At 42.1% G+C, this 25,688-nt stretch overlaps 1 protein-coding gene across 2 annotated transcripts in view; it reads right to left on the bottom strand.

Moving 5' to 3' along the window:
* Nucleotides 1–10,649: 10,649 nt before the first annotated feature.
* The window catches only part of COX16 (cytochrome c oxidase assembly factor COX16), a 54,357-nt gene continuing 39,318 nt past the window's right edge, over nt 10,650–25,688 (bottom strand). For both annotated transcript variants that reach the window (XM_084264038.1, XM_084264039.1), the window contains 2 exons: nt 23,825–23,887; nt 10,650–11,016 (listed from right to left, as the gene is read on the bottom strand). In XM_084264038.1, the coding sequence (XP_084120164.1) occupies nt 10,900–11,016; nt 23,825–23,887 (180 nt within the window). In that variant the 3' untranslated portion in view covers nt 10,650–10,899. The remainder of the gene's footprint in view (nt 11,017–23,824; nt 23,888–25,688) is intronic.

Genomic DNA, 25,688 nt, shown 5'->3' on the forward strand with positions numbered 1-25,688 from the left:
AGGCATGAAACAAACACAGCATCGCAACAAAACCCTAGATAAAACCCTTCAGTTATTTTATCTGGGACATCAGCATCTCCCCTCTCCCCCACTCTGATTGCCCAATAAACCCCATTTCAACCCCAAATTAATAGACCTGTGTATAAAAGTCAGGATTAGGTAAGGTCTTGAAGCATTAAGTCTGGCTGGCAATTATCCACCCTTGTGGATACTGAGCTTTGAATTTAGGAAGCTTACAACTGCCAAACCAAGAAAATTTCAGCACTGTATTGCCATAACAGTATATTAAAGTCATCCCACGTAAGAGATGTTTTTACCTGATGCCAGAACCCCACTGATGCAAGGGCACAAAGCTTTGAGAAGACTTACCCCTATTGTCTGTCTTCAAAAATAGCTGGTATTATATATTTTAAAGAAAAAAAAAAGGGGGGTGGGGGAAGACTCTCCTAATGCAGATTTTTGTTGGCCTCCAACAGAAGTGAAACAAAACCACCACCCACATTACCACTCCCGCAGAGGCCCACTACCTTTTTGTAACAGAAGTAATTGAGGCCAACGCAGCTCCTGTGTACTCAAAAGGCAAGTTAAAGGGCACTTGACTTATCAAAGCTGCCAGGTCTCATAAAGAGCAGAAAGGGTAGCCATTACAGATGGAAAAGAGCTAGGAGGGTCACCGAGCTCACAGCCTGCTGCCAGGGCAGCATTGAGTCCCCAAAGAGAGGACACAGCAAGACTTCAGCTGATACTGAGCTTGATCTAAGCCAAGAAGCGACAATGGAGACTGAGGATAAAAGCAACTGGCTGTTGCCTCTGTGTGTTCTGCAGAGGAGATTTGGTCAGACCTCTTTGGAATAACACTTTATCATGTTAGGCAGATGGTATTTGACTTGCTGCTCTTAATACATAATCCTGAATACTGCTGTTTTATAATAATAATTATCATTATCATAATCATGTAATAATAATGCTGGTTTGCTTGTTACAAGAAACCTGAAGCAGCATCGATAGTCTCACAGGGCCAGTTTTCTGACACACTGTTCGTGCCCTTGCTGTACACCAGGTTCTCTTTAATGGCAAGAAAGATCTTTTTCTTGCTCCCTGTTGACTTGGAGGAAACTACGGATCCTCTGAGCTTATTGCCTGGACACCATGAGCTCTGACTGAAGGATGGCCTAAGCACAACTTTGCTTTTGAAGTAGGAAAGGTGTGTTCCCTCAGGACTGCATTCAGTCCAGCCCAAGCAAGCCTATAGTGTGACTCCTACTTTTCCATGCAATGATTCCCCTCCTCAGAAAGGCATCTGGGTTTGCAATTTCTAGCTAAACACCAGTGTGACACAGTGAGATATTTGCTAAACTTTGTAATAATAATTTACTGACACAATCTTTCTCTCAGCTGTCAAGTAAAACAGCAGCTTCTTGAGACAAAGAAGAAATAATAACTTTAAAAATTAGGGCAGTGTCAGGTTTTCAAACTCATTCAGAGCCCCTAACACCCTCCCAGAGGGTTCAAGGAGAGAGGCTTGAGGGGACTAGCAGAACACAGGCCCTCACTGTTTTTGCAAGCCCCCATCTGAAGGTTTTGTCTTCACTTCCATGAAAGCCAAAAGTGGAGTGCCCCAGACTTACTAAATCAGGAGACTTCTTGGGATTCAGCTCACCCAGAGCTAGTCTTATAAAGACAAAGTGATCAAAACTCATCTAAGTGCCTTCCAAGATAGGAAGGGAAGAAGCAGTGAAGCACAATTCAACACCCACCTCAATAGAAATCTACCTTTGACTGAGGTGATCCAGGTCTGTGTGTGCCTTGATGTTAATGTATGCCTAGACACTTGGCTTCTACGGAGCTGCCATGTATCTTGGAGAGAAAATTAATTCTCTTCTGTGTGACCTTGCAGGCAGTCACTGCACAAGGCTGCCATCCTCATCCCTCAGAGGTGATCCCTGCAAGGCTCACCTGGGCAGGGCAGTGACCGCAAAGGAACACCATGTTCCACCTCTCCACTGTGTGTGCACAGAAAAGGGAATGCAGTCTTTCAGGCTTTCTAATCTCTCTCTCTTTATATATATATATATGTATCTCACATACACACAAAAAACTGTCTGAAGAATCATATTGCGACACGCAAGAGACCTTTAAGGTGTGACATATTTTCCAAATTCCAGGTCTTCTGCTACCCCTCTTCTCACAAAGAAAGCACAGAGTGGTGAGTCCCCATCTGGAGTCCTGTATCCAGAGCTGGGGCCCCCAATACAAGAAAGATGTGGAACTGTTGGAGAGAGTTCAGAGGAGGCAACAAAGATGATCAGAGGACTGGAGCACCTCCCCTACAAAGAGAGGCTGAGGGAGCTGGGCTTGTTCAGCCTGGAGAAGAGAAGGCTGCGGGGGGACCTCATTGCAGTCTTCCAGTCCATGAAGGGAGCAGAGAAACAGGAGGGGAATCAGCTTTTTAAAAGGGTAGATAATGGCAGGACAAGGGGGATGGATTGAAGCCAAAGGAGGGAAGGTTTAAATTAGATATGAGGGGTAAGTTCTTTACAGAGCGAGTGGTGAGGTGCTGGAACAGGCTACCCAGAGAGGTGGTGGATGCCCCGTCCCTGGAGGGTGATTCTAGGCTGAACAAGCCCAACTCCCAACAAGGACAATGCCTATTCTTAGACTAGGAAAAGTGTGGTTTCTCTTTTCATTATGTTAGGGCATATGAGCATGCTGTTGGAATATTTAACACAGGATGACAATATTTAGGGTGAACTCAACAGAAGTGAATTTAGGTTGCAGCATTAGAGGAAGCAGGGAGAAAAAAAAGGATGTGTTTTTAGATGCAACTTCCTCATTTCATCTAAAAATTGCCCTGCCATTAATTAGCTGGGGTAGCAGAATATTGGATGCAGTAAAGGGTAGAGAGGTCTTTTCCCCCATCGAATTGCAAGCGTGCACGTGTGGCAGGGAGAACGCTGGCGTACAGAGCCACAGAGGCGTGCAGCCACACTCGTCAGCACAAAGGATGAGCACTCATTTAATTAACAGAGGAATTGCCTGGTACAACTGATAAAAGGCATTTTACAATACTACTCTCTCTATTTTTTTCTTTACTCAGGTTGGCTGACGTTTTGCAACCCGTTCATTGAGCGGGATCTGGTTTGCTGTATCTTTGCTCTTATTGAGAACCCTTTTTTAGTGAAAAGATTGGAAACTGTTGAAACATTTTGTGCTGACAGTCTTTTAAGGGAAAACCCAGACTTTTAACATCAGTGGTGTTTTTTTCATTTCTAGGGTTAAGGTACCTGAGCTATCAAGAATGGCAAAACCTGGAAAGCAAAATAAAACATTGCAGTGCACTGAAAGAAAAGTATTTCTAAACCCAGCAGCCTGCAAAACATACTTTTCATTCTGACTTGAGTTTGAGCTCAGAAGTTTTTTCCTGAAACAGAAACAGTTTTCTTTCTGACTCTATCCAGAGGGATGAGGCAGAAATAATACTCCCTTTTCTATTACTATTTTTGTCCCCAAGCTTTTTCTTTTCCCATTTTTTCTTTTATTTCCTTTTTCTTCCCTTTCATTTTCCTTCTTTTATTTCTTAAAGTGCCCTATCTATTGCAAAAAAAGAAGAAACTTGAGCCTGGAATCCAAGATTCTTTGCTCCTGCTCTCCTCTCTTCCTCTGTTTATTCAGAAGGAGCTTGAAAAGAGCTATATTAAGCTGAAATTTTATTTTGCCATCCTCTGTTCAACAAAAGATAGGCCACTAAAGCCACTAAATCACAGATAACACTTCCCTGGGTAACATTATTAGGAACTGACAGCTGGTGATGGATGAAGATCTCATCTTTTAAAGAAAAAAGTACATTTAATTTCCTTTGTACATAAAATAGAGAGCACAGCATTGTGTATCTGAAGATAAAGAGACCCAGTGTTTGCTAGGTGCCATACTTAAGGGGATATAATACTAGTCTATGTTTCCAAGCTTACATTTTACAGGACATTTTCAAATTAATTTAGAAACTGCTATTCTTCAATTCTTGGTAGAGAATGAATTTAAAAAAAAAAGGAAAAAAAAAAGAGGGTGACATTTTACAGCCAGCTCCATTAGAAATCAACAGCTCAGAGGCTGAGCTGTTACTTTTTAGAGGGAACACTGGAAGACAGGACAGAAAGAGGAGGATGGATGTGCAGGGCAGAGAGATGGGTTTACCCCAATCCTGCCTGGGATTAAGCTGTAGGCCTGAGAGCCACTGGACCTTCTTGAGGTTGATAGCGTAATGGATTTGGCACCGAAACCACACATTGGTATTGAACAAGAAGAATCTCATCAACTACCTTGAAAAAGACATGCTAAGTATAGTCATTTTTCAATCAGCTGAAGCACATCAAGCCAGGAACCATGTGTGTGTGGCTACAGAGGCACTAGCAACACACAGTACCGCCTTATTTCTGGCTTTTGTGGTGGTTTGGGAGTATTTTTTTCCTTTCACAAATGACCTTTGTCTATGACATATGCTCCTAATATTTGCAATGTATAACCATATTTTACACGTCCTTTCAGCAGCACTACTAGCTGCTGCTTTGAGTTTAACACACCTCCCAAGCAGTGCAGAGAGCTGCTGAAGGTGAAATTTCAATTGCCTGTCTTTAAGCAAGACAGCTAAATTATGGAATCATTGAGTCCAACCGCTCCTGTCCTGTGATAAACCCTATCCCTAAGTACCTCATCTACCCGTCTGTTAAACACACCCAGGGTCAGTGACTCAGCCCCCTCCCCAGGCAGCCTGTTCCAGGCCCTGACAACTCTTTCAGGGAAGAACTTTCTCCTAACATCTGATCTGACCCTGCCCTGGGGCAGCTTCATGCCATTTCCCCTTGTCCCATCTCCTGTCATCTGGCTGAAGAGACCATCACCCACCTCTCTACACCCTCCTGTCAGGTAGTTGTAGGACATGTGGCTAAAGCACATGTTCAACAAGAGAATATGGTCAGTCTGATTCGAGTGGTGTGAAAGACTGCTCTGGGTTCCTGGGGTGAGGACAAGTTTGAGAGAAACATCTGCATGGAGTTTTTGTGTGTAAGTTTTCTGTTTGTGTGTTGGCTGAGTCTGGCTGCAAGTCCTTACAGGAAAAGAAGGCCTACCAGTAAGTAATTGCCTGCCTTTGATTGAAACCTAGTTAGGAAGTCTAAAATAGAGTGGAATTTTTTTGTGAACCTTACTCCACTGAAGGGATGAAAAGAGGTTTTCAACTGAAAACACTGACAAAAAGCAGCCCTTCCAACCATAAATTTTTATGGAAAGTTCTGTGACCATCATCATGTAAAAACAGTTATTCTGCTTTCCCTAAGACTTCAGAACATTCCCTGTCTCTGGTTCTTTAGTCTTATTTTTTTCCAGTGGACATAAAGTAGTTAGTAGCAAAGGACAATATTAGGCTTTTCCATCTCTTAGAGAAAGAAAAGACTGGAATAAAAGAGGATATAAAAATGAAATTTGCCCTGAACTTGAACCAGAAATTCAAACAAAGCAACTTTGAGCAAATGCATGATCATGAAGGTCTATGAAGGTCTACTTCAGAAGGTGAAACCGGCTACTTCAAGTTTAACCTCCAGACATGCACATACAGTTAAACAAGAAGCATCTGAACAGTGACCTTTAAATCACTCCCAGTGTCTGCTTCGCTGCGAAGTAATGGATTTCTCTCCTTGTTTTTTGGGATTGGTCCCCAGCTGATGATGGGCTATGTTTAAGTTGTTTTTCAGAAGTTTCTGCATCCTATATTCTGGTCTAAAACTATATGGTGGGTTGACCTTTACTGGACTTCAGATGTCCACCAAGCCCCTGTATCACTGGCTTCCTTGGTAGGACAGAGAGGAGAGAAAAATAAGATGGAAAACCCATTATGGATCAAGACAGAGGCAGTTTGATAAAGCAAAAGCAGAGGCTGCATGCTGCAAAGCATGAAGCAAAGGAAATAAAAAGTATTTAGTCTCCGCTGCCCATCAGGAGAGGATGTCTGGCTACTTCCCAGCAAGCAGGGCTTCTTCAGTAAGTGCAGCAGTTACTCCGGAAGACAAATGCAGTAAATAACAAATGCCTCCCCCTCCTTCCTTTCTTGTAGCTTTTATTGCTGAGCAGACATCATAAGGTATGGATCTCTTTTGGGCAGTTTGGGTCCGCTGGCCTGGCTAAGTTCCCTCCCACCCCTGGCCTACTGGTAGCAAGGGGGGAAATGTTGGAGTGACAGCATCGATACTCTGACTCCATCTCAGCCAGACACAATACGAGCTCCCATCACTCAACTAGCTAAAGGAAGGAAGGTTTACATTAGATAGGGGGAAGTTTTTTACAGAGAGTGGCGAGGTGCTGGAACAGGCTGCTCAGATTGGTGGTGGATCCCTGGAGGTGTTCAAGGCCAGGTTGGATGGGGCCCTGGGCAACCTTGTGTAGCTCCAGGCCTGGAGGTTGGTGTCCCTGCCTGTGGCAGGGGGGTTGGAGCTCTGTGATCCTTGGGGTCCCTTCTAACCTATGCCATTCTATCATTCTATGAACTCTTACTATGCCATAACCTACCTTTTTTGGGCAGCTGGAGCCATTTTCAAGACTTTGGAGGATTGATTTTTTTCTGCATCCAGATTCTGAAAGCCACCTGCTCATCCAGGTGTATCTAGGAGCTTTGAAATACAATTACTATGCAGGTTTTGAGACCTTTTTTTGGATCATGGTAGCTACAGCTATAGCTATGTCTCTCCATCTGTATCACAGCTGAACTAAAATATAGAGCATTTTCTCTTTTGGGTAGTCCATGAGTCTGCAAATTTGAAGCGCCACAGGAGAAACATGTCCAATTAGCAGGATCCACAGAGCTGATGTCATACAGAAATCTGGTAAGCGTTCTGGGCCGCAGATAGCTGCTGTTGGGAACCATCCATCTGGACACTTACTAGTGCTGCGCTGAGCTCTCCCCACATTACTTCTACTTCTGTGCCCTGCTGCTCTTCTGGTTATGGAAGATTCCACAGACCAATATCATGACAGTGTCTTTCAGAGACAATTTCTTCTTTACTGCCCAAACAGGGATTTTGAAACTGATTTTTCAGTTCACATAGACAGCTCCCTGGCCAGGCTCCCTTTAATTTCTAATTTCAGCAACACTGGCTTCTTCAGTCCTGTCTTTTACCCCTTTAATACTTCACAGCTCTAACTAAAGCCTTGTTCTCATTCCCCTCAGACCAGTATATGCCAGTTACCAAAGAGGATGAAAAGATGTCGATCAGTGTCTCAGACTGACAACTGCATTTAATTACCTCTGTGCCCCTGGCCACAGATGTTTAGAATAATGAAGCAGGAATTCAGCAAGGCTGTCCCCACCTACTTTGGAGGTAACCAGACAAAGGACAGTTCAGATAAGCAGCTAAAGCATGAGTCCTCCTGAACCAGCTGAAGTTTGCCTTTCTTTGCTACTGTTGTGAACTGTAATTCTCCACATTTTTGGAGTGCCTTCACTTAAGGATGCATGACAACTTAAGAAACTTTAATTGACTCTCAACATGCCTTTCATAGGTATTATTTCCAATTCAATGGCTAAGAAAAGCACAGCATAAAACATGAATCCATTGTCCAAGTGCATGGCAATAAATTGCTGAAATAGCTCTCCCAATTTAAAGAAAAGCACAGCTTCTGTACCTGCCCAAAGTTATTCTTTGTCAGGTTTGTTTTTTTTAAATTCATAAATGAGCCAACAGCAAAAAATAAGAAGTGGGATTTTCTTTTAGTGGTCTATCAATACATATGGGTTGTCTCTTAAGAGGGAAGTTGAAGGAAGGGAAAGTTTTCCAGCTGCATGTCAGTGTTTCTCAGAGATGCTAAGAGAAATCCATCACTTTCCAGAGATGCCACTACAAAGGTAGTTACAGATATGCCCCCAGAAACTACAGGAAATGTAGTGCCTATGAAAATGGGGGAGACGGGGGCACACCACAGTCAGCAAGCAACCAACTACAACCAGGTCCTAAGTTACAACATAAGAAGTGTTCTCCATAGAAGTAATTACTCCAGACCTGCTAAAATAAGATGACCATTTCCAAAACAGTCTTTGTGGGATATCAAATTACTAAAAATACACAGGAAATTTCAGTGAGCATTTCGTTCATCAAAAAAACCCCAGATAAGCCTAGGGGCTTCATGAAAGAAAAGTTGCTTTGCTTCTTCACCTGGGGCAAGGGGGAGCTTTTCCCTCACAGGCTGTTCTGAGAGGGCCCCGTGTTCGTTTCAGAGCCAGTGCTGGTCCGTGTTGTGAGCCAGTGTCACAAGGCTGGGAGCTGGTCATGCCCCTCCATGTGCAAAGCGATGGCAACTTCCCCTCTCCTTCAACTTCCCCTCTCCTTCAAGGCGACTTCAAGGAGAGCTGGGCGGTGAGAAACCAGATGAGGTTTAATAAAAGCAAGTGTAGAGTCTTGCTCCTGGGAAGGAATAACAGCTTCTATCAGTACAGGCTGGGGGATGACCTGCTGGAGAGGAGCTCTGTGGAGAAGGACCTGGGGGTCCTGATGGATGACAGGTTGGCCATGAGACAGCAGTGTGCCCCAGGGGCCAAGAGAGCCAATGGGATCCGGGGGGGACATCAGGAGGAGTGTGGCCAGCAGGTCAAAGGAGGTGATCCTCCCCCTCTACTCTGCCCTGGTCAGGCCCCACCTGGAGTGTTGTGTCCAGTTCTGGGCTCCCTGGTACAGAAAAGGCAGGGATCTCCTGGAGAGAGTCCAGAGGAGGCTACGAAGATGATTAAGGGCCTGGAGCATCTCACCTGTGAGGAAAGGCTGAATGGACTAGGGCTGTTCAGCCTAGAGAAAAGAAGGCTGAGGGGATCGGATCAATGTTTATCAATATCTGAAGTGTGGGACACAGGGGGAAATGGCCAGCCCCTTTTCAGTGGTCTGTGGGGACCGGACAAGGGGCAATGGCTGAAAGTTGGAGCACAGGATGTTCTGCACCAACATGCGGGAGAACTTTTTCCCAGTGAGGATGACAGAGCCCTGGGACAGGCTGCCCAGGGGGGTGTGGAGTCTCCTTCTCTGGAGAGATTCCAGCCCCATCTGGACGCCTCCCTGTGCGACCTGTCCTAGGGAGCTGCTTTGGCAGGGGGGTTGGACCCGATGATCTCTGGAGGTCCCTTCCGACCCCGACAATTCTGTGACATTGGAAAAATGGTTAGCAAGGCACGCAGGTTTAATTACTTGTTGCTTCTCCTATTTTATATCTTATTTGTCTGAGAATATTGTTTTCTCTTTTAGGGAAAGCTAATGAAAAACAATTAAACCAATTTCCTTCTTGTCTTGGTCTAGCACAGGCTTAATGCTTCCTTATTGTAGTTTTGAAGTTGTTTCCCAATAACATTTATGATTACCTCAACCTTCTATTGCTCCTTGTGTTCCTCTCCCACTGATTTAATTTGTTAGTACATTTATATAGAAGCAAAGCTATATATGACACTGAACAACAAGGAAAAGCACAGCTCCAACCTTGTTCCAGATAACGTGCAGCTTTTTCTGATAGTCTTTGCACCTCTATCAGAAGAAACATGCACAATACATGACTAAGCTATTTCCTGTAATGTTTTATGAATTGATTTACAACTCTCTAAAAATCAATATTGATTTCTTCTTTCTGAGAGAAAGACTGGACCTTATCACTGAAAGACTGAAGAAAATTAAATGCTGGGAAAGACTGACATGAGAACAAGGAAGTTAACCCTAAATGAAGTGGCTAAAAAGACATTTCAATTGCATTTGACCCTTCTTGCAGAGAGGAGTAAAACCACAGGTCTTCCACAGACAGTTCCAGAAGGTTTTAAATACAGATGTTACTGAATGCTTTGAAACTAGAATCTGCTGCTGATCTGTGCTCTGGTACCCCATTCCCCAGAAGAGGAGTTTTACCAGTCTGCTGTAATGCCTTTTACCAAAAGCTTCATTTCAACTGAAAACTCAACTAGATGCTTCTTCATTTAACTGTCTCAGCACAAGGGTCCTGCATGTTCACAAGGCTTCCTCTAACAGCAGACCTTTAGCAAAGACAAATATACAAAGAAGAATTCACCACAAGATAAAAGAATTCATGTGCATGTGCACAAAAATACATGTAATAACAGATGTAAGATGAGCTTTGCCACTATACAGTGGTTCAGTAAGATGCTGCTTCAGTTCTTGCTCACAGAGAAACAGAATGGCTCTTGGTGAAGAATCCTTCCAACTTAACCTGAGAAGTTCCAGTGCAAAGGTCCTGCCTGCACGAAGGTATCAATAAGCTAATCCCAAAAATCTGAGCACAGCTAAACAAATGCAACTTGGCTTCATCAGCAGCTGACACTCTGCACGTGCCTCTATAGAGTCAAGTTCATGGAAATGAAATGCAACAATATTATTCAGCTGAAAATGGACTCACTGTTCCAAACTATTCATATGCCTGTGGAGACCCTTTCGAGCTCGAGAGCCTGAGCTCATGTGAGAGCTCCCCCAGGCAGCACTGATCTGCTCACACACATCTCCATGGCAGTACCGTTGTCCTCATTAGGACCACAACTTCTGTTACTGACAAGTGTCTCCCAAAATGTTACTCCTGGTTGAAACATCTTCATTTTTGAGTAACAGGGATTGAAAAACAATGGGATATTGTCAGTAGAATAATCAGCTTGCTTTTTAATTGAGAATTCATATATACAGCCTATGGATGCAAACAAAGAGCTTCATATAATACAGTGTCTTTTGAATTGATCTCATACTTAGTTCTACATATACCAGCATGAATACTTCAGTGCAATCCACTCCTCCCACGTCTGTCCCTGACAATAGATTAAAAAAGACAGTCCAGCCTGAGACTTTTTTGGTTTTTTTGCAGAGGCACCAAAGTAGGCTTGCTCAATCACTCTGCCTTGAGATGGGCAGCCTCCCGCCGCTGCTTCTGAACAGCCCTGGAATCTTCCCACAGACTGGGTCCTCTGATGTTCTCCCAGTTATCCAAGTTGGACTTGTCCAGCTTCTGCAGAGAAACACCAAAAATAACAGTGTCACTTTGACAGCCCCGTGATTTGAAGTACATATTATTCTAAATTATTTATTTTTGGCACAAGAAACTCAGTATCACTGTTGGGTTGAAGAACTTTCATCTACCCTGCAAGAGAAGTTCAACAAGCAAAACAAAATAGTTGAGAGTTATGCAGAGGGCTCCATAAATGAGTAGGGTGCGCATTACTACATCTGCTTATCAACAGATCAATAACAAACAGGTCAGGAAGCACTCCAGCATCTGAACATGACTGAAGACACCTTGTGTTCACTTTTTCTTTCTTTTCTCAGCCCGTTTTCCAGATCTGTTCGTCATCTGCAGGTCTGCCAAGTACTGAAGTAGTAGATTAGTAATTAGTGACCTGCACTGTCCTGTCAGCAGAGACACATAGATGAACTATCTAGCACAAAGAGAGATGGTGACAGTACAATCCCCTTCAATCTATGTAGCTTTATCTTGAGAGAGGTATGCAATGCTTTCTGCTGCCTAATTTCTCGTGGCACTCAACCATCACAGCTAGGTCTCTCAAAGTCATACATGAGATACACTAACTGGCCAAACTGTCAGATATTTAGATACTTAAGAACCATCTAGATTTCAGTTGCCTCCTTGCCTATTCTAATCATCCCCCTTCAGAAACGCTAATGATCCAGTATTTATCTAGCCTTAAAGGCGCACAAAAAGCAAGAGCAGGCAACCTCCTGATGTCCCCTACCATATGTTGTCTGCAGTTGCATTTTCACAGTTCTACTGGTAGGGACACAGAAGTCCATTCGTGGCAGACACAAACCTCACACACCAGTATGCCATCTGGAATGGTACATCAGACACAAGGGGTGTCGCGAAAATGAGATTGAGGAGGGGGATCTGCACCAAAAATAGGGTTAAGAATCTATGTGCTGGTAAGAGGGCAATGCTGCATGCTGTTAATGATACGTACTGCAGCAGGATTTAAATCTCTGGGTTGTGGTCAGGGCCTCATCTCAGCAAATGCTGTAAAAGTGCACTAGAAAATACTTAACCTTGCCCTGCCCCTGTGGTCTAATATGCCTGCCATCACTCATCCAAATAAATGGCAAATACCTGAGTAACAGTTGCAGAATAATTCAACAGCTGGAACAGAACAAACCTGCTGCTGTTAGTTTCTGTTATGTAAAAGTTTTCTGCCACTGCTGCAACTGAGGAAATTTAGATTAGTCAGATATCAAAAGAAATTAGGCAACATTTGACAGAGGGTAGATGAGAACACATGCCCAAACCCATCAGACTCTCAACAAGGTAGGAGCAACTGGATTTTTAATACAGTGGAGTTGGCATAGGTCTTTCTGAAGAATTGTCCTCACTACTTTGTATATCTTATGATTAGCTGGTACTTCATTTAAACTGCAAGAGATCTGAGGTGAGATGGAAAGAGGCAGAAGGAGAATTATGCCCCCTCCCTGGATGTGTTAAAGGCCAGGTTGGATGGGGCCTTGAGCAGCCTGATCTAGTGAGAGGTGGTCCTCATGAGGAAAGGCTGAGTGAGCTGGGACTGTTCAGCCTAGAGAAGACTAAGGGGGGACCTTATTAATGTTTATCAATATCTTAAGTATAGGATGCAGGGGGAAATGGCCAGCCCCTTTTCAGTGGTCTGTGGGGACAGGACAAGGGGCAATGGCTGAAAGTTGGAGCACAGGAAGTTCTGCACCAATCTGGGGAAGAACTTTTTCCCAGTGAGGGTGACAGGCTGCCCAGGGGGATGTGGAGTCTCCTTCTCTGGAGATATTCCAGCCCCATCTGGACGCCTCCCTGTGTGACCTGTCCTAGGGACCCTGCTTTGGCAGGGGGGTTGGACCCGATGATCTCTGGAGGTCCCTTCTAGCCCCTACGATTCTGTGATTCTGTGATTCTATGATCTTGTCCCCCGTGGCAGGAGGTTGGAATTTGATGATATTTAAGGTCCATTCCAACCCAAACCATTCTGTGATTGTATGAAAACCTAATTATTTTTGGTCACTGACATGAAAATTCTTACAACAGTATCACCCTATAATCAATGGCTACATTACACGTAGGCCAAAGACACATCTGTAGCTATATTTTACATTTTAGATCTTATTAAACTGAAATCCCTATGAAATGCATTTTGCAGTCTAAAAACCAAAAAGCTTTTTCTCCCAGTTTGTATGCACTAAATAGTGAATCACTGGAGACTCCAGTGCAATGTAATCAGATCAGACCAGTAACACTACTCCTGCTTGTCTCAAGTAGCCCAAAGGATATTGAAAATTAGCTGTTAGAAGTAAGATCAGTGTAGTCCATTAAATCTACTGATTCACTTCCTAAATCAGTTAAACTGCCTCTTAAAAGTACAGGATTGACAGAAGCTGTAAATTAAAAAAAAAAAAATGCAGCTATGCATACAGGCACAGTGAGCAAAACTGCCAATTTTAAGACTTCTGTGGAACAGTTTGCCTGATGCAAAGGTACCAGTAAGGGTGTAGAGAGACCTTCACTTCTTCACAGTTCAAATGCCTGACTTGGTAGTAAGAAAAAGCCATAATCCTCAGAAATCTTCGGAAAGAGTTTGGATTCTACTCTCTCAGGGTAGTCTTCATGCCACTACAAACAGAAATCTGCAGAAGTTAATTTAGAGCTATTGCTGCTCAGGCTGAGTTAATTCAAGGTCATGACTTGCAAAGATGTTTGACTTCAGACTCTGTTTGCCACACGTGAAAGGAGGGGTAAGAAAATCCTGATTACTTTACAGCTTGATGCAATGAATTCTGTGAGGAACACCTGAGAAAGATCATACTCTAATTCAGAGAGACAATTATTTCTCATCATTCTAGTAATTAAACCCATTTTCAAATAAAAGATGAGAAGAATGTCCTCGTGGCTGAAAGATGCAGTGAAAGATATACATTAAACCAGCCTGTGGAGTGTCACAACACCCTGAAGACCATAAAAGATACACTGAAGAACTCTACAATGACATATACATAGAGAGCTGCAGAACTAAGGCTAATACTGAGTCTGCTGTCTTCTGTACTTCTGAACTTTATCATTACACTGGTATCACCTTACTGGTTTTTTTACAACTCTTTCCCAGATGTTTTGGACATCTGATTTTCTTAATATAAACTTGGTGTTACTTTCTTTAGGTTGTGACATAATTTACTATCTGTGATTAGTGATTCAATAATCTATGGTTTCATAGCCTGTGATTAGTGATTTAATCCTCAGGTTAAAAAGCAGTATTTTTTCCAACAAGAGAACGCTTAGTTTTTGTGTTATTAGTACACAAGTAATTCAGCAAGCAGATACTGAAAAAAGGCAGGGTAGGCGGGGGTTGTTCTTTAAGGGAAGAATTTTTAATTTTTATGTTTTTTTGTCTGTAGACATCCAGACATCTATTTTTAATTTTGGGCTTTGCTGAAGGCTGTCAAAAATTGCAATGATGAAACCAACAGAAGTTTTGTTGCTAATCAATCCCACTAATTAACTTATGGTGAATTGGTTTAAGAGACTCTTTCCCCATAAGTTTTTTTTTTCCCTTTAATTAGGCCAGTTCAGCACTTGGGTTGTGCTCCAATCACAAAACTGAAGTAGTTTAAGCAAACACATACTGTTTATGAGTGATTCCTATTTAAGCATATGACTATAAAAATACTTCACAGGCAGAGCTGAAGGCAGCATAGGGTGTAGAGAGAAACATCTTTAGGTGGCTCTGTTGTAAACCATGTGTACCAAGGAACTGCACCACCAAATGATGCACTTGTCTGTGCATCATTTTCCCAATTCGAAGAATGAGAACAGGACTTGTCTCCATCTCAGACGTGTCACAGTTTAATTAAGTTCACTGAATGCTCTCCAAGATGCTATAGTGATACAATTTCTTCAGTAAATCAAACAACCACAGCACTTGGTTAAAACTACATGGTTACACAGCCTTGAATTTTTAAAAAGTAACAGAAAGTAACATTAGGCAGATAGACTTGCCTCTAGGATTCAGGCTTCTCCATTATTTCCTCCTAACTAGCAAGCAGTTTCCCTTCTTCAAGTGAAGAATCTCTTTACACCCACATTAAATGTCAGAGGATAAGCCTGTACCATTTATGCTTTACAGCTGTGGTCCACCCAAGATGGACTTGTTGTTCCAAAGGATTCACAAGCCGTATGGATAAAGTCAACAAAACGCATGCGTGGGTCAACCTCTCTCTGAAACAGCCAACATATAAAGTATAGCATGCAATAGTATATCTCAAAATCAAAAATCCAGACTCAACAAATTCACTTTTAATGAAGTGATGAAGTATATTTAGGAAAGTTTTAATTTCCCTTGTATATGGAAGTTTTATCAAGTGATGGTTAATGTGTCCCAGAAAGAGATATGCTGCTTACTATCACTGAACTTGTAACTTGGGACACCCAGCCAAGTTAACAGGACCAAGAAATTTCCCAACTTTGAGTGCTTGATCTTGCCAGCTTTCTATCAGATTAAACTTTGTAAAGGTACACCCTAGTTACTGCTGCAGAACCCTCTGAAAGAGGAGCAGCCAGAGACAAGACTCTGAGGATGCCTTTTCAAGGTGAGCTTGCCTGCATGGCATATGTGACCTTTTACAGTGCAGGAGTGTGGGGAGAGAAAGAAGTGGCAGTTCTGTGTTTGGCAGAAAGAGCATATGGATTTACACTGCATGTCCCTGTCTGGAGCCCACAAAAGCCTGCTGACACCACATAGGTGGTGTGTTTCACACATCTTGCTATGACTATGATTACATGGAAGTGTGCACGATTTTTTTCCACTTTGTGTACATAAAATGTCCTTCTAATTATAAGATACTCAAAAAAGAAAGAGGTGTGCAGGAGGATCTAGACCCATGTTGAGTTCTGAAAAACAAGCTTTTACAGGTTTCTTATGCGAGAGGAAAAAGCTGTGATGAGATTACTACCACAAGAAACAACCAGATGCCACTATGAAACTACTAACAGAACTGTGTGGGCATAGGAAACAACTTGAGGACAATAACACCAAACTAAACTTAAATCCAGGCCATTAAATAACTATCTTAAAGTAACCACAGTCCATCAGCAGTCAACCTTATTGTCAGCCCTTCTGAATTAGTGACCTACATGTTCTGCCTCTCATGCTGCTGCTTCTATCCTGGCCTCAGTTAGTTCAGGTAGTTTAGGACTTTTGATTCTTATTTCCACTTTCCTGCTGTTTTTCCACTCATTTCTCTCGTGGTGGTTTAGCCCTGGCTGGAGGCCAAACGCCCATCAAAGTCAGTCGTTACTCCCCTTCTTAGTTGGACAGGGGAGAAAATATATATTAAGAGGCTCAGGAGACAAAATAATGACAAGGAGAGATCATTCTGTCAGCAATGACATGGGCAAAACAAACTCAACACAGAGTGAAGGAAAGAAAACTACCTAATTTATTACACTACACTACAAAGAACAGTGAAGAAATGGAGTTGGGAGCGTGACCAGATCTTAAAACAAATGCAACCAGATCTTAAAACACTTTCCCCCCACCACTCCCTCCTTAGCAGACTTCAGTCAGGATTTTGCTCCCTTCTTCCCCCCCGTTTGCAGCACAGGGGGGGCAGGGACTGGGGAAATGGGGTTCTCAGTAGCACCTTCCCCCCACCCCTCCGTTCTCAGCAGACTTCCCTTTAGCCATGATCTTGCTCCCTTCTTCCCCCCGCTCGCAGTACAGGGGGGCAGGGACTAGGAAAAAATGGGGTTCTCGGTTACTTCTTCATGAGCTGTTTTCCTCTTCCAGATCTTAAAACACCTCTAACCTCCCTCCCTGCTCCCTTCTTAGCAGACTTCACTCTAGTCATGATTTCACTCCCTTCTTCCCCCCGATGGCAGCACAGGGAGGCAGGGACTGGGAGATGGGGGCTTCGGTCAGTCCCTTGCAAGTTGGTTTCCTTCTCAGCTGGGGGGGGGGGGGGCATTCATTCCACACCCTCCCCCTGCTGCACTGTGGGGTCTCACCCACAGGAGACAGTCCTCCACGAACTCCAACGTGAGTCCTTTCCCACAGGGCTTTATCTCTGTATCACAGTGTCTCTCAGTCCCAGTCCTCCACAGGGTTATAAGCCTCCCCCTGCAAACCTGTTCCGACACAAAACTCTCTCTCCCATTTCTGTGTCTCTGATTCTCCTCATGGCTGCCAGTGCTGGCAGGGGCTTGTTCCAACGTAGGGTCACTGCGTCTTCTCTGTCTCCACCTGCTCCATCCAGCGTGGAGCCCCTCCACAGGCTGCAGGTGGGGGTCTCGGCCTTTTCCATGGGTTTCTCCATGGGCTGCAGGGGCATCTTTCTCTCCGGCACCTGGGCTGCCTCTTTTCCCTTTCCCAGCCTTGGTGTCTGCACAGCTCGTTACATCTTCTCACTCCCTTCTCTGGTGGCAAAATGCAGCTGCTGCCGGGTTGTTTTCTCCTGTATGTGATTCTCAGAGGGGCTGTGACTATCTCTTGGCTGCGACTTTGGCCTTGAATTGCTCGTTGTTTACACTTTTTGGGGCGGGCAGAAAACTGTAACTGCTGCTTACAAAAACTGTCTCAGCAGCACAGCTACAGAAAACTGCATCATCTCTGCCTGAGCTTACTTACCGATTTATATGAAAAGAAATGCTTTCTTCTGTGCAGAAACTATGGCCAGTACATCTCCCTTCCGTTCTGTCAGAACCAACAGGCCTTGAAAATCAAATCAGGAACACTTCTGTCTGAGCAGGAAGTTTCAGAAGGTAAGGTCTGCGGTCTTTCTATTGTTGGAGGGCATTTTTGGTTTTGAACTGCGTCATGCTAAAGACTCTTTATTCTCATGTTAGAGCTGTACAATGGCAGAGCTGTGCTATGACTTTCTGGGAAGATGCTATTGAACAAGGAGTATTACATATTGAAATGCCAACAGCATCTCCCTTAGCCTCTCAACTTCACAGGAATGTCTCCCAGCTATAATTTGGCAAAAGTGAAGACTTATCAGATATAGGATGAAGTCAGGGGTTGAAATTGGGAACTCTTCCTTTCAATTTTCTGAAGTTTGATTATTCAGTTTAAAAGTGTGCAAACTCTGCATTCCATCTTTCTGTTTTGTCAGACAAGTCTCTTAGGACAGCGACCCACATGGAACAAACTGAAATACAAAACGACTCCACTCGTCCCAGACACAACCTGTTGGACAATCAGAATCTAATGGCTAAGCTGGACAACACACCATCAAGAGAGCACGGAGAATGCAGAGTGATTAAAGGGGGTAAGAACAATATCTCAACCTCATTTAGTGTCACAACAGTTACTAAGGAGGGGGTTTTTTTCCCCTAGTATCTTTGTCACCTCTCCAACAGCTCAAGGTATGTAGCCATCAGTATCTTCACAGACACAAGGAAATGAATTCAATAAGCTAAGGTGTTAATTCTTAAGCAACAATAAAATCAGGAATCCTCTGGTACTGCTAATGGCAGCAACAAGATCCTTGCAAGACTTCAACTACTGGCATTCTGGAATTATCTTCATTCTAGAGTAGTCCTCATGTCCACATACATCAACACATCTAACTTAATATATGACTTACCGTGTCACTGCCCTGTTCCTTCCTGGCATTTCATCAATTCTGCTGGCACTTAAGTCAAATGAGCATTAAGTGGCTTGTATAATTTTTAGAAGAGCTTATTCAAATTATTCTTTTAAGAGAGTAAATAAGTTTACAGGCTACTGTCCCAAGCCACTTCTCCATATACATGCTTTTACTTTTTGAACTGTCCCTGAAAAAGTATTTTCATACTGCAATTAAAATACTTCTGTTGTAATCCTCAGGACAAACAGGTAACAATTACTCTCCACAGCTAATTTTGTGTTCTATCAAATTATGAGGAACAAAAACTGCTCAAAATATAATTTAAGTCAAAAAAGCAGCATTCTCTGGGCTATCTGCCGACCTGCATATTCCCTCATTTACCCAGTGAGGCCAATACCTTACAACCAGTTGAAGGAACGTTATGGAAGTGTTACAGTTTTGAAATTCTGAATGACAGAGAACCCATTTTTCTTGCTGTTGTGTTCAAATGATGTTCCCATCTATTAATAACAGACCTTACTTCTAATTTTAGTATCTTTGTTGTAATTAAAAAACCCAATTTCAATAGCTAGCACTTTCTTCTTATGAAGGTATTTACATAAAACTAACATTCCTTCTAGTACCTTTAAAAAGATTTAAATCTTTTAAGTTTCTTTTAAGGCATTTTCTCAAGATCTAAGTTAATATATTCAGCTTGCTCTGCAACCTAACATGTTTTTAAAGCCCTGTTCAAAACATGGACACCAGAAGTAAATCCAGTATGTCAATACCAGCCTCATCAGTGTGACACTCAAAAGTGAAATCATCTATTCCTACTACCTACCATTACTGTTTATAAAGACTGAATTAACATTTTGTGCCACAGCACCAAAGTAAAAGACCAACCTACATTGTTTATTCACTGACTCCTAAGTCTTTTTCTTTCTGCTCCAAGTTTTTAAACAAAGAGCTCTGGCTACTTTAAAAGATGCTTCCTTCATTGTGGCCAGCGGGGACAGGGGGGGGATTGTCCCTCTCTACTCCGCCCTCCTGAAGCCCCAGCTGGAGTCCTGTGTCCAGAGCTGGGGCTCCAATACAAGAAAGATGTGGAACTGTTGGAGAGGGGTCAGAGGAGGCCACGAAGATGATCAGAGGGGCTGGAGCACCTCCCCTATGAAGAGAGGCTGAGGGAGCTGGGCTTGTTCAACCTGGAGAAGAGAAGGCTGTGGGGGGACCTCATTGCAGCCTTCCAGTCCCTGTAGGGAGCAGAGAAACAGGAGGGGAATCAACTTTTTAAAAGGGTAGATAATGGCAGGACAAGGGGGATGGATTGAAGCTGAAGAAGGGAAGGTTTAAATTAGATATGAGTGGAAAGTTTTTTACAGAGAGAGTGGTGAGGTGCTAGAACAGGCTGCCCAGAGAGGTGGTGGATGCCCCATCCCTGGGGGTGTTCAAGGCCAGGTTGGATGGGGCCCTGGGCAACCTTGTGTAGCTCCAGGCCTGGAGGTTGGTGTCCCTGCCTGTGGCAGGGGGGTTGGAACTGGATGATCCTTGGGGTCCCTTCCAACCCATGCCATTCTATGATTCTATGATTTAATGGACCCATCTCACCAAGCTGTCCCTGCCTTGCCATACTTCTACTATTTCAATACTTCTGTGGCACTTATCAGCAATGATTTTACAATTTCTTCCATATCACTGAAAAAATTTCTCAATATTGCCCTTTTCACATAACAGTTTTGGTTGAAAAAGACCTTTAAGATGACCAAGTGCAACCACTAGTAAGTCCCCAATCTCACTGAACATTTAAAATATCATCTTCTGGCCTGGTGATGATTCCTAGAGATCCATCTTCTTAGATCCTAAAGATCCAGACCCAGATTTTTCAGCAGCCATTGAAGTCTTCCAAACATTTTGTTGAAACTCCACTACAAACTATCACAGCACAATAGACATGAAATACTATTGTGTTTAGTTATTAAGAGGTTTGAAAGTACATCACTTGTCTCTTCTGATTTGAATACAAAGGACTTTTTCTCTGAAAGAAATACAAATATATTTTGTAAATGCTGGCACACTGCCAATGTGGTTACTTATCACTGATTATTTTATTCTTAGTTTGCTGCAATACCATCCTCTTATCCATATGCTTGTCATCTTACTTAGGAGACAACTCTCTGATATCCTTAGTGTCTTTTATGAACCTTTTCTACTTGAGATTTCTCATTTACTGTTTCCATACAGTTACATTTTTTATTTATTGTGACACTTTATTCCTCTGCCTTCAATTGTCATTGGTTCCATACAACATATTTGATTCAAACTTAACTGATTTTTCCATCATAAAACGTTAATACATTATTTTTAAAGATGTTTTATTTCCCTGAAGAACCCTAAACAGCAATTATTTATTCTGGGGTCCAATGTGACTGAGGCAGATTTTTTTAGTGTGCATTAGACCATTAATTTCACAAAAATTCAGAGATCCAGTGTAGAAGAAGGAAAATTATTTTGCAGGGGGGTTTTATGCTCCTCTTTCAAACAATTTTTTGCGCTTTCAAATAAAATACTCAAGGCTTTCATCACAGGTCAGACACTTGATATTTTTTACAGGGTGTTCTACAAGGCCCCATCAGCAGCAGAACTACACTCCCATTAGTACCAGTGTCACTAGTGGACAGAGCGATGATTTATTAGACAAAGGGGAGCAGCAAGGACTAATTGGCCATATGAGGACACATAAGCATGTGAGAGGAATGCATAAACAATGGAGAACACATGCAAAGGGAGGCTGCTCCTCTGGCATGTCCCAAGGCGCAAGATAAATGGCATTATTAAGAGATCTGAGATAGAAGTAGTGCAATACGAATTACACATGCAAGTTCTTTCTTCCTCAAAATAGCATCCTGGCTAGAAATACTCCCACATGAAATAAAGTTAATTTCAAATAATTTGAGAAGACGTAATTTAGTACAACAGAATGTGAGAAAATGGCTTTATGTTCATTTCCTCCCAGTAAATAAATTAAATCTGGGACTACAATTTTCTTCATCACATTGGAGACAAAATGCAGACTGCAACTTCTTTGAACTATCAGAAATGTCTTTATCTTTTGCAATGTGCCCATAAAGGTGTACATGTAGAACAGGAATTAGAACATTCTAAAAGAATTTAGTATAGATTCAAGAAGCATGTTTCCATAAAGACAATCAGATAATTTTTGAAGTCTTAGGGTGGGATAATGGATATTTGCATGCATCAAGCAACCACGCTTCAAAAGAGCTGGCTTCGTAACCTCAGTAACAGCTGCAGATATAATGCTAATAATATTGTAAAATAAGGCTTTACATCACAAAACAGCAACTTTTTTTTTAACTGCCCTTGATCTCTTATCATACCGTATTTAGCAACAGCCACCAGAGTAATCCTCCAGTGTGACCTATATAGAGAACTAGAAGATGTTCTTCTTAAGAGCTGTATTTTGGACAAGTAAAATATAAAGGAAGAGGAATATTCCACCCGAAATCCCCTGGCCAGGAACACAGGGAGTCCATCGAAAACTCCTCTCCTAAATGTCAGCTGTACCTCAGTGATTTTGTCCACTAGAACATGGAAGTAACAGTGACTGAAATCGTCACCCACTCTGTGTGGGGCCTGCAAAGTGTGTGCCTCACTGCTGACAGTTCCACCAGCTTCAGTGAAGCGAGAAAGGAATCTGCCTAGTGCTTGCAGGTTGCTACCCGTTGTAAGACATATATTGAGATGTGAGTTCGGAACAATACAAACACTGGGGAAGAATTTCAGCCTGGGAACTCTCTGCAGTTTAGATGAACAGAAAAGCAAGATTGCTTCTGTTGTTTCCGTCCACCAGGAAGAAGCCTTCTTACCCAAGTAGGATTGTAACATTTTGTTGTGCCAGTTGTACTTTATTACTATTGATTTATCCATAAAGCTAATACAATTATGGCCATTTAAATATTACAGTTCAACTATTTACTTCTCTTCTGGAGAGAAAACAAGGCGTATCTGAATACAGATCAGTTGATGTTGAGGTTGGGTAGTGAGTTAAACAGAGATGTGGTTCTTTTTACCGCTGGTGGTTCTTCCACATGAATAAATCAGAGCAGCCTTACTGTATATTCCATGGAAAGTGAGAGACACAATAACCCCAGAGGCAATCAGAACTTAAAGGATTTGTATGTTTTGAGTTTCCGCTAGAGCTTTCCATATGTACTCAGGGATCACATCTCTTTATTTCCATCACCTAAAACACAGTTTTTTGAAGAAGGGAGATGATAAAACACTATGACAAATGTGGCAGGTAGGCAGATGTTCCATGAAATTAGGCATGTGAAAACAGAAAAGCTAGGTTTTATTTTTATTGTGGACAAATCATAATAGAAAGGTTTTATTAGCAAGACTATGTCCTGCCATTTGGACACCTAAGCATGAAGCCCATTGGTGCAAACAAGCTCTTCAAAGGCTTGTGACAGGAATGTGGTATGAGAACAAAAAGAAAACTAGAAAAACTGTGGTCAGCATAAAGACCATAGAGACAGATAAAGTGTTAGCTGGACATTTGATACAAGTTATGTTAAAATGTTAAAAATTATCCTAAATAACTTGAACCTTTTGTTTCTGGATACAGAGAGGGTTTTTCCAGTTTTCCTGCCATGGCTTTTTGCAGGCCTGAAGATTTATGAAACTAGGTATTACATTGGACAAAACAGCTATTTTGGAGCTCAGTAATGTTTGAAGAAAATGCATGGTTGAGGAAAGAGTGAAATATTTACCCATAAAATTATAATAGTGAAAAAGGAATGGCAGTTTCAAAAGCAAGAAATAACAGAAAGCACATCAAGCACCTTGTTCTGTAATTTGGTCTAAAGATCATCAAAACTCATGCAGCAGAAGCGCTGACATGTATGTACACACATTCCGTCTAAGGACAACATCTGCTCCACATTTATAGAGTAGGTTAACCACAGGAACAGCGGAATTTGTTTGTGTCACTGTACTTGGCACCTGGACATCAAAGTAAAGCTGTGTTCAGAAAGAGCACTGCATTTTCAAAAGCCTTTCTTTACATAAAACCTTGTTTTTATTGGACATCAGTGAGTCAAAAGCAGATGGCTGATCTAATTTTAGTTAGGGACAGATACAACCCACCAGCAGCCAGGGTAATCAAGGGTAGCCAAGGTTATGAGCCCCAAGCAACAAATTTATTTTACCTCATATTCAGATTCAAGTGTCACAGTGTTCTGTTTTAATTTTTCCTTCAAAGCTGGATCAACCTGAAAGACAGAAAAAAAACAAACCAAGAAAACCCTCAACAAAAAATGTTTGTTTTTAAGAAATATTTTTAAAGAAATCATAACCTCAAATAAACTAAATATTGGTAACCTCGAATAAACTAAATATTGGTACATGCAAACCTTGTCTCCTCTAAATTAGTTTATGTGCTGCCTGATCAGACACCAGGGTGATGAACATAGCACAAGAACTGGGCTGAAAAGAGGTCAAAAGCCAAACTTTTCAAATCAAAAGGGAAGCACATTTGTAACTAGCTCTGCACTTACATTACCATAAATACTTAAAGCTAAAACTGTTCAGTTTGAAACTGTCATGCTAAACAAAGCCTCAAATAAACAAAACAAGAAAGATCAAGAAAGAGCAAATTGTGATGACGTTACAAATTTTACTCCTGAATGTTGAGTTTAGTGAATGGTTGTCAAAGTCTCAGTCAAACTTCCAATCTTCTGGTGAACACACAGCTCTTGCCTAGTTTTATTCCTGTACCCACACTGCTGGTGATTCATGCCACTGTTCAGAGAAGTTTGTTCAAAGGACGTATCTAAGAACAGAAATGTCAGTGAATCACAGCAGATACATTCCACATTTTGTCTTCTTCTGAGCCCAGAAATGATGTCCATCCTCCCCTTTGCATTTTTCTCCCACAGGCCTAAGAGGGGGGAAAAGATAATTAGTATTCTTTATGCTTACATAAAGCGTTTTATGTTCTCCTCAGACATGAGCCACATAGGCAGTATTCAGACATAGTCTTTAGGCTAAACAATTAAAATATCAAATAAATCTACCATGAGAAGGCATTCTGATTTTTAGAACTTAAATAAAGCCAGATGTGTAAGGAGACTGGTAACATGTTTAGTTCTACAGTCCCAATACATATGTTCAACTAGTGTAGAAAAACTGTTATTCTTAATTTGCTGCTTCTTGATCTGAATGAAAAGGGTTGTTACCCTTGTAACAACCAACCTCAAATGTCTAAAGCTGTCTAGAATAAAAAAAAAAAAAGGAAGAAACACATTGTGGAATTTGCCTGAGATGACCCACTGACAGATTTCTGCCCCAACAAAAGCTCCTGATCCTCAGAGGTACTTAAAATACACATCTACCATCTCTATTGATGGGAACTGCTCTGAAGAATTTCCCTAGGCCGTAATGTTCCTAAGGATGCTCAGACAGGGAAGTCTAACACCATCTCTGCATGGCCAGAGGTTTGATTTCCCTATCTGATCAGAGATCTGGCCATGGAAGTACATGCATTTGCAACCTCCAGCCTCATTACACCTGAGAACGAAGCCAAAACATCTCAAATGGTTAAAGTTTGTACAGAACACAGCTCCCACCTTCTTTGTAATAGTAACAAAAAGCCCCAAACACCTTAAGCCACAAACCAACTTGTAAAACAAGACAGCAGCTCTGCACTAGCTCTCTACATCAAATAAAATTAAAATAAAAAAGAAGTGCTACATCTCTTTCTCAGCATTCAAGGTCTCCATAGAACTGCCCCTCATTAAAGATGGATTGCCTCTCCTTCTGTGACCACGACCTCCAACAACAGCCGTGCTTCATTAGAACAAGGAACCCATCCATCACATAGGCAGAAATGTGAGCTCTCTGGGCAGCCAGACAGGCTTTGGAGCTTGCTTCCACAGAGATAAGAGCGATCATGGACCTCAGTGTATTCAGAACTAAATACAAACTCTATTTGTACAGCTTGGTGTTCTTGGAACAAGGGGAAATGCTCCAGCAAATAAAGAAGGTTTTCTTTCCGTGTCTCCCCTACACTTA

This window comes from Gallinula chloropus, assembly GCF_964237585.1.
Source record: "Gallinula chloropus genome assembly, chromosome: 4".
Classification (NCBI taxonomy): Eukaryota; Metazoa; Chordata; class Aves; order Gruiformes; family Rallidae; genus Gallinula; species Gallinula chloropus.